This window comes from Sarcophilus harrisii, chromosome 1 (assembly GCF_902635505.1).
Source record: "Sarcophilus harrisii chromosome 1, mSarHar1.11, whole genome shotgun sequence".
Taxonomy (NCBI): domain Eukaryota; kingdom Metazoa; phylum Chordata; class Mammalia; order Dasyuromorphia; family Dasyuridae; genus Sarcophilus; species Sarcophilus harrisii.
The window spans coordinates 8849312-8868687 of NC_045426.1; the positions used below are offsets into that span (position 1 = coordinate 8849312).

The 19376-nt window shown below is 47.9% G+C and overlaps 1 protein-coding gene across 1 annotated transcript in view; it reads right to left on the reverse strand.

Moving 5' to 3' along the window:
* TKT (transketolase) overlaps window positions 1-13070 on the reverse strand; it is a 29966-nt gene extending 16896 nt beyond the window's left edge. Inside the window, exons 1-2 of the mRNA XM_031952024.1 lie at window positions 12845-13070; window positions 118-235 (exon numbers count right to left, since the gene is read on the reverse strand). Of these exons, the coding sequence (XP_031807884.1) occupies window positions 118-235; window positions 12845-12951 (225 nt within the window). The 5' untranslated portion in view covers window positions 12952-13070. The remainder of the gene's footprint in view (window positions 1-117; window positions 236-12844) is intronic.
* Window positions 13071-19376: the final 6306 nt, after the last annotated feature.

Genomic DNA, 19376 nt, shown 5'->3' on the forward strand with positions numbered 1-19376 from the left:
GAGAGGGGATGCTACACAGTGTGGGCACTGGTCCACCAGGGGCTGGAGGGAGGGCTCGCGGGAATTCGAGGCAGCCACCCTGACCGGGGCAGCTGCCTCAGGACAGCAGCTTCTTACCTTGGAGAGCACGAAGCGGTCGTTGCTGGCATCCCGGGGGTCCTGGGGTTTGTACTTCATGGTGTGGAAGAAGAGTACCGCCATGATCTCTGCCGCGCTGCAGCATGATGTGGGGTGGCTGCAAGCCAAGGAGACAGACAGCCCGAGGTCAGTGACCCGCCAAAGTCCCAACCGCCCAACTGGGAGCCCCAGACCTGGCAACCCAGCCGTCGTCTGGAGGCCTCCACCTTTCTCGTTTCCCCAGCCCAGGAGACATTGGAACCCTGATCCAAGGCTGCTGGAGGTCCCCTCATCAGGTTTCTCAGGGGAGCCAGAATGGTATTCAAAAGACGCCCAGGGGGTTCAAATGTCCAAATCTGGCTGGATCATTTGGGGCTTTACCCTCCAGACCTTAGAAGGTCTTAGAAGGTTTCCTTAAGAAACAAGGGATGTCTGTCAAGTTCATAAGAAAAAGGATGTGAAGAAACGAGATTGTACCTTAGTCCCTTCTTTGCAGAGGTGGGGGACTATGGGTGAAGAACACAGGACATACTATGAGACTCGGTTTTGTGGAATTCTTGTTAGCCTTGTTTTTTTGTTAAAAAGAGACTCATGGGAAGGGCTAGAGTGGGAAGTATGAGTGAGGTAAAATCAGAACAGAAAGATAAGTTTGTTGGGTTTTTTTTTAAGATGAAAAAAAAAGGGAGGAGTGCTTCGAGATTGCACTTGCCTCCTTCCTTGCAGGTAGAGGACTATGGGTAGGACACACTGCACTTATCAGATTGCATTATGTTGGTAATTTTCTTTTTATTAGTATTATTACAAGCTGAGACTCCCCGTTGGGGGTAGGAAGAGCAGGGAGGATGAGGGAGAAGTGTTATCAAAAATAAGTGATGCAAAAAAACACCAAAAAAAAAAAATCAACTTTTAAAAAACAGTTTTCAAAGGAAGGTTGTGATGGGATTCTGCCACTGGGGGAGTAGCCAAAGGTCAGGATGGTGAGAGTTCCAAGAGAGGATTTTCTCCACCATCCCAGAAGCAGCAAATTGGCTCTGCTGGGATGCTCGAAGTCTGGTGGAACTGGAAGGGAGGACCTCAAATACATGTGAATCTTGGAATCTAGCCCATTTAAAAAAAATGTCAAGAAACAACTAGTAAAAATCTTTCTAGCCCCCTTTGGTTGGGGGGCGGGACATTAGCGGGGAGTAGATGCAAAGGGAAAAATGCACAGTTACCATAAAGAGTTTTTGCAACTGCTTGGACCCCTGGACCCATGGGGAAACCAAGTCCGAGTCACAGGGGCCAGCAACCCAGTCTGAACCAGGCCTTTGGGTTTCCTGAGTTTTTCTCATTGTTTTGTCTTGTGCATAAGTTAGTCACTGGAGGATTCACAGGATTTCTCCCCAATGTACCCCAAGAATTCTGCTCAAGCAAGAATCTCCAAACATTTCCTGTCCTTCCGGGACGGGTTCTCAAAGTCCCGGTGACGCGGTTTCGGCCGCCCATCGCTCTGCTGCTTCTGTGTGAGCCACTCTCGACTAAGACCCAAAACCTTGTTTGACATGGGACAGTTGGTTCCAGAACCCCCCCCCCCAAACACAGCACACAGGGATCCCACGCTCCATGCATGTTAGCGCTGGGCTGGCCGGCCCACTGAGAGACACAGAGAATCGCTTCCGAATCTGGGGGAAACACCGGCCACCTCCTCCTTCCAGAGCCTCCATATCCTGAGGCTGGGAACTTTCACCCTCTCTCGGCCGAGTCCCCACCACATGGGAACAGGAATAGGAGCGAGTTACTACAACAGTTCCAGCAGGTATTAGTGGCAGGAAGGCTGGCAAGAATTCATCACCAAACCCAAGCACATGCATGTTTAGTGCTGCCATTCCTGGGGTCTCAACCACTTTATACTTAGCCATTTTCTATGAATTCCTGGTCTTGGGGGGAAACAGACTTAACCTGAAAGAGCAAACACGCGTTCCAGTGAAATTACTCTCTGATGACACGTAATCTTCCCAAATTACAACACCCCTCCAAACACTCCCTACCCATTCAGAGCCCCCACAGCCTTAGGGGCAAAGAAATCCTCAACTCTGAGGATTTCTGCACTTAAAAACTAGGATTAGACTTTTAGGAAGTTTGTGTCCGCAAATCCGCCAGACAATTTGAGTCCCTCTGGCCCAACATCCAGATTTCTCTAGGAAAACTGCAGGCTTGACTTTGGGCTTTCTTGGCATTTCTGGGCTCAGAACACAGAAGAGAGCGTGACTCAAAGACGTCCCAGCTGCCTTCGAGGGTCTGGATTCCTTGTTCTCCTTGGGCCCACACAAGGCAGATCAGGAACAAGAGGTGAAGGAGGACAACTTATGCTTGAACTCAGGGGAAACGACCCAACAAAGAGCTGTCCCCGGCCCCAGGTAGAATGGGCTGCCTGGAAGCAGCGGACCTCACCTCCCCGGCAGCCTTCAAGCAGAGGCTGAAGGAGGCGCTTCAGTGTAGGGGGCTTCAGAGGGGACTAGAAGGACCCCAGAGGCCCTTTCTAACTTTGAGAGTCTGAACCTGGCAGCAGTCCTCTGAAAAACTTCATAATTCCCCAAGGGGAAAAAAGAGAATCAGGCCCTTCATTCACTCCAATAAACCTGGAGAAGCTGGCCCAAGGGCTCTCCCTGAGTCAGCTGCCAAGTTCCCTGTGGGAACCACCATTGGTTCAACAAAGGGATCCTAGGAGCCCCCAAAACCACCTTCCCTCATTTTACAGATGTGGAAATTGAGGCTCAAAGGATAAGCAATTTAGGCAAATCCATTACGCGGCGGAAGTGGGATTCAATTTGTGTTTATCACTTCACAGCCTGAAGCAGTAGTTTTTAAAATGAGACCATGGACTGGACCCTGCATCTACTGTACTTTGGACTGATATGAGGGACTTTGGGAATGTTTGATGACTGACTGTTGAATCTTGCCTGGATCATCTATCACTCTATCACTTGTGTTTAAGATTTGGGATGGGATTTGTTAAAACTGTGTAATTATTGCTGTTATGTTTGAGGGATTTTTAGGAAATGCCACTGTACTAGTCTGTTATGTATAGGGATTTTAATTCACTCTTGGGATTTATATGGGGAATAGTCATATGATAATTCCTTTCCATGAGGAAAAAGGAAGGGATAGAATATTTGGAAAATTGGTAGATTTTTTTCAAAATACCTGAAATAGTGGGAACCCCTATTCAATTTGCCTTAGTTCAGATTGAATTTGAATGCTTTAGCTTTAGAATCCCTTATTTTGTTAAAATTGCCCTGGCAGACTCGGTTTTGGGGATTATGTTTTAAGCTTTAGAATTCATTAATTAGTACTTCAGAACCTCAAAGGGCCTTTAATTGGCCTTCTTTTGCTTTTTTCCCCAAGTAGATAGTGCCCTGGCCAAACTCATTCATGTACACTATCACCGCCTTGAGACTGGTGATGATCCCCTTGATGCTCATATGAGCAATAGAAATTTTCGACCTGGTTAGTCAATGACAGGTAAGATTCCTCAAGGACTAGCCGACCTAAGCCAGGAAGAGACGTTTCTGCACATCCTTCCTGACGGGTAAGGCTTTTCCCCATAGGAACAACCTAAGCCAGGCACAGGTCGAGAAATGAAAAATTCTACATTTGATTCTTTTAATATAAATGAAAAAAGGGGGACCTGTGGGGAGCCGGCACTAATCTACAGCCACATAAGGCCAACCTTGAATAGGTTGGAATCTCCTAATCCCATCATACCAAAGACTTCCTGAATAGGAATCTCCTAATCACATTCTAACTTTGAATAGGCAGGTATCTAGGCATCCCCTAATCACATCATAAAGCTTTCTGCCACCAGAAACATCTGAGCAGCTCAATCCCACTTTTGACACATTAGCAAGTCAGTCTCTGAGTCAAGTCCTCCAGCACATATCAACCAACCTATCAATTCTCTCTCCACCAGACTCCTGAAAGTCCTCAGTCCTTAGGACTTTATACAAAAGTCCTTTTCCCACTCCCCATTACACACACAGTACTGACCCTCTAAGCATTGATTAGAGCAGGACTGTCCTCACCAAGTCAGTGGGAAATGGGTTTTGGGGACAAGACCTAGAAGCAGAGGATTGTGGTTAGTGGAATGAGGCCAGGTTCTGTTGTAGGGAAAGGGTGATAAATTTTTTTTTTTTGCTTCTTCAGAATGCTATTTCTTTCTAATGGCAAATCTTGAGTCTACCTTGAGTAAGGTTGGCAGCTTTGAGGAGTCAAGGCTAATTCACAATGATTTTCAAACCTACCACTAAAGATTACTTGTGCGGGATTTTTTTTCTAAGGGACTTTGACTTTTATTAAATTGTGTTTATCAAGCTTAGAGTGCCAGGCTCTATCTGCTCCAGCACTAGGCGCGTGCTTTTCACTTCTCAAACCCAGCAAAGAGAAAACCCTGAGTCAGACACACTGAACCAGTGTTTGGGGAAAACAGAAGGCCACGGACTGCTCCTGGTGTACCAGAAATGTGACGAGAGCAGCAGTTTAGGAGAGGGCACATGACTGGAGGGGGCAGATTTTAAAATTTTATAATAGAAATAAGTGAACAAAACTCCTTATTTCTAGACCAGCATACGGATGGGCTCCCATTTCTGAATCCTCCTCCGAGAGTGGGTACAGTGTTTATGAACAGCCTTTCCTTGGAGATTGGTCGGATGTCTCCAAGCCATCCTGACTCAGTTTACTCTGAGAGGTGCGCAGACCCATTGGGAAAAAGCATCCGTAGCCATCAGACCCAGAAAACTCTTCCTAAGGGGACTTAGGACACCAGGAGCAAGAGCAACCTGCTCCCATTAAGCACAGAATCTGCCAGAGGCCTTCAAAATCATCAAGTCAAACCCCTCGTTTCAGATTTGGAGCAGAAAGACCCATTCAACATCAGTCAGCCAGTGGCAGAAGGAACTTCAAAGCTTGGCAGAAATTACCCCAGAGCCCAAAGGAGGAAACAGCGGCCGGTTAGCCCACACCTCCCTTGCAGAAGGGATTGCGTTGATACTGGTTCTGCAAATCCAGCCCCATTCTCTTAAGCAAGCAGGGAAAAGAGGAAACTCTAGGTAGCCGGGCTGATCAGATAAAGGTGGGGAGGAGGGCTCCAGCACCCTCCACAGAGGGTGATCTGGGTGCTCAAGTTTTCAAAATAAGAAAACATGAAATTCAGCATGAAAGTTCTCCCCAGCACAGTGGGGGTCACAGATGCATATTCACTACCTCACAGCTGGAGGGACCTTAGCAGACAGCTAGCCCAACAACTTAATTTGACAATGAAGGAAACTGAGGCACATAGAAGGCTAAGTATTCAAAAGCTAAAAAGTGGTTCCTGGTTTAGAAACTGGTCCCCAAACTACCACGTTCTTTCTCTTGGGAAATAATCTTTACTATCTCTCTCCCCTCCTCTGAAGGTGCAGGGTCCCATTACCAGCACCCATAATACTCAGTGTCTCCCGAGCTCTTCGGAGACTTAAACAAAGAGGGCCATGAGTAATAGTCCCAGCTCCCAGAGGAACAAAACTAGGATGGGCCTGGGCCTTCTGAAGCATGCCCATAAGCGGTAAGAGGCTTGTTGATGATTTTGTCTCCTCCCAATCCATTGTGGAAGCATAGCCAGATTTGGTCCCCTTTTTACAAATGAGGAAACTGAGACCGGAGTACTGAACGAATTGCTTCGGATCACGCAAGTGCCAAGTGAGGGATTTGATTTCGGGTCTTTGGGAGTTACCACATCCTTTCCACTGTTGTAGGCTGCTTTGTGCTGCTTTAACAAAGCAAGCAAGAGGTTTTAGCCATTAACCTAGGCCTGCAGACAGCTCAGGCCCTGAACAATGGAAGCTGAAGTGGGAGAAAGCAGTGAGAAGCAATAACTGAATTGGAAGAAGCAATAGCGCTGCAGTGGGCCAAACCTGGGCTTCTCTATGGGCCGGGCTTGGTGACTTCAGTCACCAGGAAGGGTAACCAGCAACACCCGGCTTCTCCGGGATCAAGGGAAGTGCCAGCTAGGTAGCACGGGCTATGACACTGGGCCCCTGGGCCCAGGGACCTTAAAAGTACAGATGTGGGTGTGGACAGCAAAGGAAGGCTTAAAAAGTCACATAATGAGACAGGAGGAGGGGTGTGTGTGTGTTCCTACTTGTCTAGAAAGAAGTTTCAACATCGCTGAGTCCTGCACAACCAGGGCATTATCGTGGGCTAGATCCAAGTAACTGGGTGAGAAAGTGGAATCCCTGAAAATATATTCTTAAGAGACATAAAACCAGAGTTAGAAGGGACAAAAGACACTGAACCCAACCAACCTTCTTCATTTTTTACAGATGAGGAAACTGAGTCCCAAGAAATTTAAGTGACCCACTAAGGTTAGGAACAGAAGTAGGATCTGGACTCGATTCCTAACTCCAGAGCCAGTGACTACTTTCTCTTCTTGCTCCCTTTGGATTTATTTGTGCCCCTGGTGGTGCTGGGGAAGATCTCCTAGAAAGCCCAAAAGTTCCTCCTAAAATCCAGGACTCGGGGTCAGGAGAGCTGGTGCACAGAAGCAGAGAAATCCCAAGCTGAACTCTGACCCGTGCAGCACGCCAGTCATAGACTCATAAGGAAAAGCCTCCATGCTCTGTAGCTGTGATGACTGCAGTGGCTTCCTGCCAGCTGCTCATCCCAATGGAGGCTGCAAGTAGGATGATCCCCATTCCCCAATAGAGCTCAGGCAGCTCACCAAGGTCTGGTCAGGGGATGTTTGGACAGATAACCAAGTCACTCTGAGGCTGCGTGCTCCGTCCTCCCCAAGGGATTGAACCCTCACCTCTTCGGGGAGAATCTTGCCAAGTTCACCCTTGCCTCACTTTGATATAAGCCAGGAAGCCGGAGTCTTGTGCAAGCCTTGGAAGCAAAATTCAGCAAGACCATCAAGTGAGAGAGTCAGAGGATCACCGAAAAGGGCCTTAGAAACCACCTCGCCCAGCCCCCTTATTTCACACATCAGTAAACTGAAGTGATTAAATATTAAGTAGCAAGAACCAGGCCTCCTGACTTCACCTGTTATTCCCACAATTCCATCCTCCTTCCTGGCTTCTGGGAAGGGCTTATATACTCAGAGCAGAATTGGAGGATCCTAAATTCCTGTGTTCTGGCTTCTTAGGCAGTTATGTCACCATCTGGTCAATGATAAATGATATATTTAATATATAAATGATTTCTCTGTATGCACGCCCCCTATTTCTATTGTCTTTTTATGTCCTTCCCCTTTAGCCGTTAGCTGGAGATTTTCAAAATTCAGCTTATAGGTTTATATATATATATATATAATATATATATATTTATAAAATATAGTATAATAATATATACATATGAATATATATATATAATAACCTATATACAAAGGTTTATATTTAATAATAATTGCTGATTCTCAGTAGTCAGATGAGTAAACTGAGGCACTGTAGTCAGCCATCTCTTCCCAAAGATCCCGATGCAGTATGTAAATTATGCCACTGAGAAAAGGCCTCAAAGAGTTAAGATTCCTAAATCCGTAATCAAAGAGCCCACTTTGTGGGCTCAAATCTAATTCCTGCAAGAGCTGGAGAGTTCATGACCTCATGACAAGCATTAGTTTTTCCATTTGTCTTGGGGGGAAAGAAGAAAGCCCAAACAAAGCGATGGTGGCCAGGGACATTTCCTAACTTGTCTTACAACACTAGTCAGCCACTGGTTAGCAACCCTCCTTCCTTCTGCAAAGTTCCAAGTTCAGTTTTGACTCTGGTCATTTTTTTTCCTTTTTCTTTCTTTAATCTTTACAACTAGACTGTTTCAGTCCCATCAATTCACCTTCTCTTTCTTGACTCTCTCTACTTTTATTCCCACACCGCCTTAGACACTTCACTATTTGGAATCCCCGTCCCTTAGCACATAGTAGGCACTTACATTTGGCTGCTTGATTTAATTCTGGGAAATCTCCTAAATCTGACTCAGTTCGGTTCTGAGATCCCAGCCCTTGCCGATTTCTGCCATGGAGCTGAAAGGATCCTGGGGGTCTAGTGCCTGCTTCCTCCTGAAATTACTTTGTATATATTTCTACTCTCTCATCTGGCCAGATTGTATCTCCTGGAAGAACGGCAAACTGGGAAGCTGAAACTGTTTTATTTTGTTTCTTCTTTATATCCTCAGATCAAGAGGCTGTGGTCACGGAGATCAGGCAGCAGAAGCCCTGTCTCTGACTCACTCAGTGCCCCAGACTGTTACAGAACTGTAGTACTGTGAAAAGAATCCCAGTTCTATAGACAGAGGAGGGGGTCAAATAGTCCCTGATACTACCTGTGGGACTCTGGGTAAGTCAATCACTCCTTTCTGGAAATGAGCTGGCCTTTGAGATCCTGTCATGATTCTATGCAGGTGCCCATCTGCATTGGCAAAGGGTCCACACTGGGAGTTCCCTACAATGAAATGGATTGGGGGGGGAAGGGGGGGAACATGCAAATCTCTTCACCTTCGTCCTCACCCTCAGCCTAGCAATGTGCTTTACACACCAGGATTGGAATCAGGAAGATCTGTGTTCAAATCAGCCTTTGATACTTACTGGCTGGGACCTTTGACAAGTCACTTAACCTGTTTGCCTCAGTTTTCTCCTCCGTAAGAGGGTATTAATAGCAGCTGCCTCCCAAGGTTGTTGTGAGAATCAAATAAGGTAACGGTAAAGCACTTGGTATAGTGCCTAGCACAGAGCAAGTGCTTTATAAATGTTAGCTATTAATAAATCGATAAACAAGTATTAAGCACCTACTATGTGCCAAGCATTGTGCAATGTGCTGAGGAGATACAAAAAGGTGAAAGACATCCCCGTCAAAAAGGAGTTCACAGTCTACTGGAGTAAGGGAGCTTATAATCTAAGCTAAAAACAAAGAATAGGAAATAAGGCACAGAGGGGAGCCGCTCGGATTCAGAAAGTTGGGAAAGAATTCCTCCAGAAGATGGGATTTTCCTTAGGACTCTCCCTTTTGAGCTGTCTCAGTCCTCCACCCTAGCATGGCCCAAGTTCTGTCCTCCACCCAGACTTCCCAGGAAGAGGTCAGGGCCCAATGAGAGCTGTCCTCTAGTTCCCCTGGCACTTGTCCACCCCGTACAATATTACTGTTGCAAGACAAATTAGGAAATGCAACTGGCCAGTGTTGGGGTTAAAAAGAGGAAAGAGCCACTACCAAGCTCTGTATCCATCTCATCATCAGCACTCTGTCTAAAATGACTAATGTCAAACTATGTCCATCTCATCAGCACTGTCCAAGGTGGCCACTATCAGGCTGTGTCCATTCCATTATTTTGTCCAGGAGGGCCACTCCCAACCTCTGTGTCCATCCCATCAACACTGTCCAAGATGGCTACTGTCAAGCTCTGGCCCTCAGCATAGGAAGCACTTATTGCCTCATTCATTCATTTCCTTCACTGTCAGAGGCGGGAAAGGTAATGGATGATGCACAATCCCAAAACCAATACCTTCTAATCTGCAGACAGAATGACGTGGCAAAAGGAGCAGTGACTCTTCAAATTAAAAACCCCCAAGTTCAAACCACTCTCTAGCCAAGTCACTCCTCCCTTCCCTAGGGATTCAGTTTTCCCAGTTGTGAATTAGCAGATCTCTTTGAGAGAAGGCAGTGCTAGAGATACAGCTCTTAATAGAGATCATATTGATATTGATCTCTCTATCTATATCTTGATGGCTTCTGAGGGGATCCTGAAGTTAAAGATGAAATCTGACCTAAATCTGATCCAAGGTGATGGAAAGATTTCCCCCCACCAGAGGGGGAATTCCAGACCTTCAAAAGTATTTCCCAAACTGGGTCTTTTCAGCCTTTAAGGAGCAAGGCCAGTCTTTTCTAAGAGCTCCACCCCAGGGTGGCTAGAAAGAGCTCCCACTTCTATGCCAATGAATGAATGCCTGAGGCCTGAACAAACACTTGCTGCTCTACTTCTCCCAAGTGGGGGAGATAGCAGAAGTACAGCCACTCAGCAGAAGCACAATCACTCCCAGGACTTTGATAGAGGTCATTTTAGAAGCAGGAAGTTCTTGCCTGGGGTCCAGCCACAATCTAGCTAACAAAAAGCAGGAGCACAAAGGCTTAAATGGAGCTAACTCCGAAGTGAGGCTATTTGCAGAAGCAAAGGACTTGGGACTTTGCAGTCTGGGGGGATCACCTTCCAAAGGCAACTCCTCCTCCTCCTCCTCCACAATTCCCCATACTTCTTTTTAAGTTAGAGCTTGGTGCAGAGACCCTATTGACTTAGGTAGCCTGGGCCAAGGGAGAAAGAGCAATCTGGAGCACCTGCATTCGTCTTTTGCATCTTGCCACAGCCTGGCTGTGCTTCTGGGCCTTAGAATGAAACCTCAGTATTTTCCCCAATTATACATGGGGGATTAAGTTCCAAATTTTCTCCCTCTCCATCCCTAAAAAGGCAAGCAATTGGATATAGATTATATATGTGCAAATGTATGTAAACCATGTTTCCATAATAGTCATTATAGTCTCAAGAGTTACCCGAGACTCAGAGGTTCAATGACTTATCCAAGATCACAAGTCTAAAAGAGGACAGAGACAAGACTTGAAGGGAGATCAAGGCTCAGTTGAGCTGGAGCTGGGGCTGGGGGTTTGTTTGTGTGGTTCCTTTTCCGTGCCCAGTCACAAGCATTTCCCCTTCCAGGCCAGCTCGGGTTCTCTGGGGAGCAGGTGAGGATCCAGCTCATAAATGATAAGTCACCAGACTTAAGGGCCTGACCTACATTCTGGGAGCAGCTCCCTCCGGCCGCTCACAAGTCCTGTAGATAATTCTTTCTGACTGTTGGGCACAAAAAGACAATAAGGTGCTGGGGCCCCAGGGAGCACATTGTTGGCTGCCGGGCTGCCCCCATCGGTGCCCTTCTCATGATTTGGATTCTTTCCTTTATCCCGGACAGGCCGAAGCCTTCAGGGCCATCTAGTTAAGAGAAGGGGGTGAGGGCGGGAGCGGGCCAGCACTTGGAAGGAGCTGGCTGGGAGAAGAGGCCACTGGGCAATCCCAGGAGACCAGACCGAGCTCAAACCCCGCTCCCTCCTTTGGAAAGGAGGTTGCGCAGAGAGCTCCCCCTTTGCTTTGGCTTGTCCCCCCTGAGAGGTGCTTCTGCAGGCGTCAGGAGGCCTTAGTCTGGGGTTGTTCTCGCGTGGGGAGATGGTTTTTGCGGGAGGAGGCTGCAGAATATGAAAGCCAGGTTTCTTTTCACTCGGGCAAGCTCTTCCCTATCCAAGATCGGGTGGTTTAGGAGTGGGAGGGGCACTGACCGCCACGGGCAGCCGGGTTCCTTGTGGGCTGGGAGTTCAGGTTCTCTCCCGGGGCCTGACACTACGTGACCGACTCTCCTAGGCCTCGACTTCCCCAGGTGTCAAAGCCAGGATTTCCAGCTCTAACCGAAATTGCGCACAGATAAATAAAGCGCCCCAAGGGGCGGACCACGTGGCCCAAACCTCTCCCAGGCTCGGGGCCCTGGTCCGCATGCCTTGCCCCATCCCCCACCCGGTGTGAGCGGGGAAAGCTGATCGGGCCGATCTTAATGCCTGGGGAAATAACTGCTCCCCTCCCCCGGGCTGGGCAGTGAACCTGAGTAATCCGAGAGGGCCCCGGGGCCCTAAGATCACGGAAGGAACGGCGGGGACGCGGCGGCAGCGGAAGGAAAGGGGGCCCCCTCCCCGCAGGCAGCTCAGGCAGCTCTCCCCATCCCCGGGCGGCACGTGGTAGGCCCCTCATAATTTCGGGAAGCGGGCTGGTGCCGTCCAGCGCTAATCGCGAGCGCCCCCAACTTTCCCCTCCCCAAAGTTTCTCCAAAGAAGACGGGGGAGACGCGCTGGCGGAAGCGGGGGCGCGGGCTGGGCCCGAACTTCAGAGTCTTCTCCCCCTTCCCCCGCCCGCGGGGGCTCCCAACTTACAGGACCGGGGCCCGGACGGGAGGGAGTCCCCAGCTCGGACCGGGGCTGAGCTGCCTCGGCTCCCCGCCCGCCCCCCGAGCCCGGGGGCCCCCCACTCCCCATCCCTGCCCAGCCCCTCGTGGGCGAAGTCCCCGCAGCCCACCCCGCGGGCCCGGTCACCGGGACCAGCCTGGCCAACCCGAGAGCCCGCCGGGGATGGGCGGAGCCACCTCGCGTTCCGGGTGGGGAGCTTAGGTTCGGGAAGGCCCCGCGCCCGGAAAGGCTGCGCTAGCGCGGCCGCCTCCGCCCCTCTCCCGGCCCCTGCAGCGCATCCCCTTCGCTCCCCGAGCCAGATCTCCCGGATACGGCTGCGGCAGCCCCTGGAACCCGCACCCCCGGCTCCCCCCCTCCCCCGGGATCTGGGGCCCGATGTCCCCGGCGGCCCCGTCTGCTGGAGCCCCCGCACCCGCCTTCTCCTCCCCGCGCTCCCCCCGACTGCCGCAGCGTCCCGAGTCTGCGCCCCCAGCCTTCCCCTCCCCGGCCGGGGCTGGATGCCCGACGCTCCCCCCGCTCGCGGCTCGGCTGCTGCAGCCCCAGAGTCCCAGGGTCCTCCCCGTGCTCACTGAGTGGGAGCCCCCGGCTGCGACGTCCCGAGCCCGTACCCCTCAATGCCCGCAGCCCCCAGTGCCCGCTGCCCCCAGTGCCCGCAGCCCCTCAATGCCCGCTGCCCCCAGTGCCCGAGCTCAGCCTCCCAGGGCTGCAGCAGTGGCCGCCCGAGTTAGCTTTACCCGGAGCCGGCGGCGGTGGTGGCTTGGATGGAGTGGATGCGCAGCCGGTTGGCGACGTCCTTCAGCGCCTGCAGTTTCTGCTGGTCGGGCTTGTGATAATCCTCCATGGCGAAAGGAGTTTGGCGGGCGTCCCGGCCGGCGGCACAGACGGTACGAGGCGAGCGGAGACGGGGAGCCCCAGGAGAAGGGAGGAGGAAGAGGAGGAGGAACGGCCGCAGCGCGCCCTCTTATGACCAGGCCTACCTGCGGGAGGAGCCGGGGACGTGGGCAGGGGAAGGGGGAGGAGGAAGAGGAAGGCGAGGAGGAGGAGCGAGCGAGCCTCCGGCCCGGGCTCCGCCCGGCCCACGGCGGGGGGAAGAGGGGGGAGGACGGTGCAGGAGGGAGCACGGGGCCGCCCGGGTCCCACGCACGATTCCCTGCCCGAAGTCCCCCTCCTCACACCGCCATGCTGGAGAGCTCCCAGAACTTTGCACACCAGTTAGGGCTTTTTGCGAAGAGGAAACTGGCCCCGGGAGGCCCGGGGAGGCCGCGGAGGCCCGGGGACCTGCTCTAAGAAGGAGCTGGGCGAGCCATGGGGTGCACCTGCCTTTAAGTGGCTCCCCCCGAAGTTCCACCCCCTCCCTGGCTACCCCGAGAGCGCCGCTGCCCCGCGGCTGCTTTTGCGGGGGCCGCTGGCCTCCTTTACGGGTGGGGAAGCGATTGAGGGACAACATTCTAGACGCGGAGCCCGAAAATCTGTGTTCGGAGGATTCAGCTCCAGGCCTAGAGGGGCCCTGGGAGGCTCCCAGACCCGACCTCTGATCTTACAGAGAAGCAGCAGAGGAGGCTGGGAAAAGCCAAGCGATTGCCTACATACAGTCCCAGAGGGAAGAAGGAGGGAGGGTATTTTGAACCCAGGCCTTAGGCCACCCTAGCCCGGCCTTTTGTATTCCCTTCTGCGATCTGTTGGCTGTGATCTAAGGCCTCGCTGGCCGGGCCCCTGATTCCCCAACTGGACTTCAGATAAGCTGAAAGGTGCCTCTGGGCTCTTCCACCCGTGACCTCAGCCCTCCCTGACTCAGCCTGGCTGCGGGCCTGGGGTCGCCCTCCTCCGATGGAGGCCTTGGAAGGTCTGAGCATCCCCTGGCCTGCCTCCAGGCCTGGGCAGCTGCCTGAGAGGGTTGGCATGGTGCACTAACCCAGTCTGCACGTCGCCTTTACCACCACCCGGAGGAGAGCTGTCTGCCCATCAGCTCTCGCAACCGAATGGAGCCTTAGACCTAGTCTCTTTTACACACAGGGAAACTGAGTTTTAGAGAACGAAAATCACTTGCCCAAGGTCACCCAAGTAGCGAATAGCCAAGCTGGGTTCAATGTCAGTCCCTCTGACCACAGCAGAGCTCATTTTGCTGCATGATGTGGACAAGGGATTCCAGATGCAGAACTTTTCCTTTTTCCTTCCTCCCTCCTTACCTACTTTCCTTCCTTCTTTCCTTCCTTCCTTCCTTCCTTTCTTTCTTTCTCTTTCTTTCTTTCTTTCTTCCTTCCTTTCTTTCTTTCTTTCTCTTTGTTTCTTTCTTTCTTTTTCTTTCTTTCTTTCTTTCTTTCTTTCCTTCCTTCCTTCCTTCCTTCCTTCCTTCCTTTCTTTCTTTCTTTCTCTTTCTTTCTTTCTTTTTCTTTCTTTCCTTCCTTCCTTTCTTTCCTTCCTTCCTTCTTTCCTTCCTTCCTTCCTTCCTTCCTTCCTTTCTTTCTTTCTTTTTCTTTCTTTCTCTTTCTTTCTTTCTCTTTCTTCTTTCTTTTTCTTTCTTTTTTTCTTTTTCTTTCTTTCTTTCTTTCTTTCTTTCTTTCTTTCTTTCTTTCTTTCTTTCTTTCTTTCTTTCTTTCTTTCTTTCTTTCTTTCTTTCTTTCTTTTCTTTCCTTCCTTCCTTCCTTCCTTCCTTCCTTCCTTCCTTCCTTCCTTCCTTCCTCCTTCCTTCCTTTTTTCCTTCCTTCTTTCTTTCCTTTCTTTCTTTCTCTATAATGGACACCATGGACAGCAGTTTGATGAAGCTATGGAGAAGCCTCTGCTCAGAATCATGTTGTTCAATGAATAAAACAAAATGCATCAGATTATAAAGAAAAACAATTATGTCAAACATTTCCAGACCTCCCAGGGAAATAGTAAGCTTCCTGTCACTGGGGGATCTTCAAACCAAGTCTAGAGGCCCAGTTATCAGCTGGATTGTAGAAGAAATCCCAGTTTAGGGTGTGTTTATCCAGGTTAGAGTGCAAAGCTCTACCTGCTCCAAAAAATAAAATATTGGGATTTTTGCTGTTTTTAAACATTTTGTGGCATTTGTTTTTAAAATTTTGAGCATATACGTCCATATTTATTTGTAACAAGAAAGTCTATGAGGAGGCAAACTATGGGAAAGTGATAATAATGGTTTGAAATAGAGCATTAATAAAATATCTGGGTTTTTTTTTTTTGAGTTTTAAGCATATTTTCTGGCATTCATTTTTAAAATTGTGAGAATATAAAATATTTTAAAAGGAGAAAAAAGAAGTGAGTCCCTGCTGAGACGGGGGCATCTCCTAAAATTCCATCGGAGAGAAGCCATCTAAAATGCAGCTCAAGGAAAGGGAGCCATGATCTAGTTGATTATTACATGTTAAGGGAAGGCTGCCTTTAATGAGTGAGATGAGGAGCTTCAGAGTTTAAAAAAAGAGGGAAAGAATCCATATTTTTCAGGTGTTTATCTGTAGCACAGGCTGGGAATCACAGCTAATACTTATAAAGTGCTTTAAAATTGGGGGGTTAGGTTCCATTAGGATCCCTGGTCTATAGAGAAAGTATCCAATCTTGAAGAAACAGATTAAATGAATTGTAAGTTTAGTAAGGATCACATCATTGCTGGCAAATATTGGAGGCAGGAGATAAACTGAGGTCCTTTTGAAGTTCATTCGAGGAATACTTTTTTGTTTTACTTTGTTGTTTTTTAAGCAATCAGGTGACTTGCCCAGGGTCACATAGATAGTGTTTGAGGCTAGATTTAATTTCAGATTTTCCTGACTCCAGGTATCTATCTACTACACCATCTAGCTGCTCTCTGAACAGGTTTTTCTTTTTCTTTTTTTAATAATTATAACTTTTTATTAACAGTACATATGCGTGGGTAATTTTTTATAACATTATCCCTTGCACTCACTTCTTGGAACAGGTATTTCTTAAGCCTACCTGGTATGTGGTAGACACTATGCCAGGAACTAAATAAATACGGAAAATGGACCAATCCCTTGTCCCAAAGATTCTACAAGGGAAAAACTCTTTTAGAGACACCCTGTTTTCCAGAGCAGCTTAGCAAGCAGGCTGGGTCCTAAGCTTGTCATAACAATAATCCTCTGCACTCAGAATATCATCCTCTGGCAAAGTATCCGGCATGGACCAGCACCAGGTGTTCGCTGAGGGATTTAGCTCCTCTTATTTCCCAGGGTGCTCCATCACATGTTCACAATCCCAGCCCTTTGTCCCTCACGGGGACCGAACTCCTGTTCCGGACATAGTCCCACAGACAGGCCACGATCCTCCCTAATTTGAGACAACGGCTGTTCCCATGAGACCAAAGCACCCATAGTATTGTCCCAAGAAACACTAGGCAAGAGAACTATCTCAAGATCTAAGAATGATTGCGCTGGGGGCCAACCCCTCTCAGCAGCAGCCCTAAGTCCTCCTCCTCAGGAGGTGGCCTTCCAGCCTGCAGGTGTTGTTCTTCCTTCTGAAATTAATTAACCTTCCTGATTCTCCCGTCTCTGCTTTCTGGGGCTTCAGCCCCCCATGGGTCAGAGGCCAGCTCCAATTCCGAAATAAAGACAGCACAAAATGACTAAATCCACCATTCCCACATGGAGTTGTTAATACAAACACACATAAAGTAGTTAAATACAAGAAAGCTTGGATGGGAGAAAACCAGTGATCAGAGGCAATGGGGGGAAACTTCCTGTAAAGAAGGTGCTTGTGTTCTGGCTAAAAGAAGATGGGATTTTTTTAAGAGGGGGGAGAGAGGGAGAATGACTGGAGAGCAGAAGAGGAGGACAGAATGCTGGATGGCCATAATAAAGGCGCAGAAACTGGAGGTGGAGAGACTGACTGAGGAGAGAAGAAAGGGCCTGTTTGCCCAGATCAAAGCCAAAAGTGAAGCTGCAAAGATGGCTTTGGGCCAGGCTATGAAGGGCGTTAAAGGCCAAACGGGCAAACTTATGTTTTATTCTATTCTATTATGGCACTGGGGATGCTAGGGTGGGAGAGCAATGGAGGCTGATCTGTGGAAAGTTCCCTGGGGAGCAATGTGCAACCCGAGCTGGGATGGAGGGAGGCTTGAAGCTGGGAACCCCATTGGATGGTAGGCAGGACTAACCCGATCTTGCCAGACCTTGACTTTTACTGTGATCTTTCTCTGGCCCTCAAAATTGGTGGACTTCCTTTCAAAATGTCCTTAAAGATGAATGTTCATTCGGTGTCAGAATATTTCTCTTTTCTGCATTGTAAAATAGAAGGTTCCAACTTCTATCACTAAAGAGCTGTGTCGTTGGGCTAATCACTTAACTTCTTGGAACCTCAGTTTTTTCAGCTGTCAAATGGACATAAGAAATCCCTCCAACATGATTCCTTTCCCCAAACCCCAACTACTAGACATCCCAGTAATTTTAACATATTTCCGATAGACTTTTATGTGTATGTGTTGTCTTGGCCCCCATCCCAAGAATGGACAGACCTTGAAGGCAAAGCCTGTTACATTATTGTCTTTGTGGGCCCAGAACCTAGCACTAGGTTCTAGGGATTTAATTAACTATTAATTTAATTTATCAAATTAATTAATAAAAATAATTAAGTTAATTTAATGAATTGTTGTGGACCAATTGATCGAAACCTACTTCCTTAGAGAGTCATGTTGTTCAGCGAGGTGATTCAGGCCAGTTCCGATAGTTTTGTGATGGAGAGAGCCATCTGCACCCAGAGAGGGACTGAGTGTGGATCACAACATAGTATTCTCATCTTTTTCATTGTTGTCACCTGCTTTCTTTTTGTTTTGTTTCTTTTTCTCATTTTTTTCCTCTTTGATCCGATTTTTCTTGTGCAGCACGATCATTGTGAAAATATGTTTAGAAGAATTGTACATGTTTAACATATATTGGATTCTTACCATCTAGGTAAGAGGAAGTAGGAGCAGAGGAAGGAAGGACAACAAAGTTTTACAAGAGTGAGTGTTGAAAATTATCTACACATGTGTTTTGAAAATTAAAAAAAAAAAAAATGAATAAGAGAGAGAGAGAGAGAGAGAGTGTGTCATGTTGTTGTTGCTGTTCATTCTCAAAGACATCAAGACCAAAACCAGGATATCAGGGAGGTGATACCATGACATGCAAGTGAATTGTATGGAAGTGAGGGAGGGCTGTGCAAAGTCACCTGCCTCACTTTCCCCTCCAGAGCCTTCTGGATCCAGTGACCAGATATAGATCAAAATGAGAGAGCCATGGATATCAAATATATACATAGATATGAAAGTGATTCACAAATTAAAGCATGATTGCTTTTTATTATTAATGACATTACTTATATTCTAATATATAAATCTATTGCTAATAATTCACATATAGTATATTTAAATAAATAGATATAAATTATGAATAATATATAGGTAAAAGCATAACATGCAGGTACATATAACTGAGCAGGAGGTGTTTATATGCTTCTTTAAAAACTGGAAGTAGAAATTTGAAATTCTAGATTCCCCGAATGGTCTTGTGTAAGTCCCTTAATCTCTCAGTTGTCCTTCAGTTTCCTCATTTGTGGCAGGTGGTGGACTTGAGGGCCAAGGTCCCTTTTAAATAAAATTATAGTTCTTTCTGACCACGTGACCACTTCATCTCCACTTTTGATCCCACATTTATTTAATATTATTCTTTACACAATTTCATAGACCTTCATTTATTTTTTTCAAGGGATTTGAAATATTCTAACTGTCCATCATTCGGTGAATGTCCAAATAAGTTCTCATCTATCAGCGCAAGGTCTATTATGGTGCCATTAAAAATGATACAAATGAGGAACAGCAGTTTGGAAAGACCTTTGTGAAGTCATGGGAAGCAAGGCCAGGCGACCCAGAGAAATAAAATCATTCCCATGATGACTCTCACAAAGGAAAAATTTCTGGCCCAACATCAAAGAATAAGTTGTTGCGGACATGGAGGGAGAAATTAATTTTTCAGCATAATATGTGATTCTTGTATTGCTAGAGATGGATCTTTAATAGGTTTTGGTTCCTGTTTAAAGTTAAGTGAGCAAAGTGACTTATTTTGTAAAGAATGGGTTATTTGATTTAACTCAATTTAATTAGCACCTTGGGCTAAAAGCTGGGGTTGCAAAAAAAATTAATCCCTATTCTCAAGGAGCTTGAATACATTCTATTGAAGGGGGACATGGGAGAAGAGAGCAGGTGTGTGTGTGAGTGTGTGTGTGTTTGTGTGTGTGTGTATGTATGTGTGTGAGTGTGTGTGTGTGTATGTATGTGTGTGA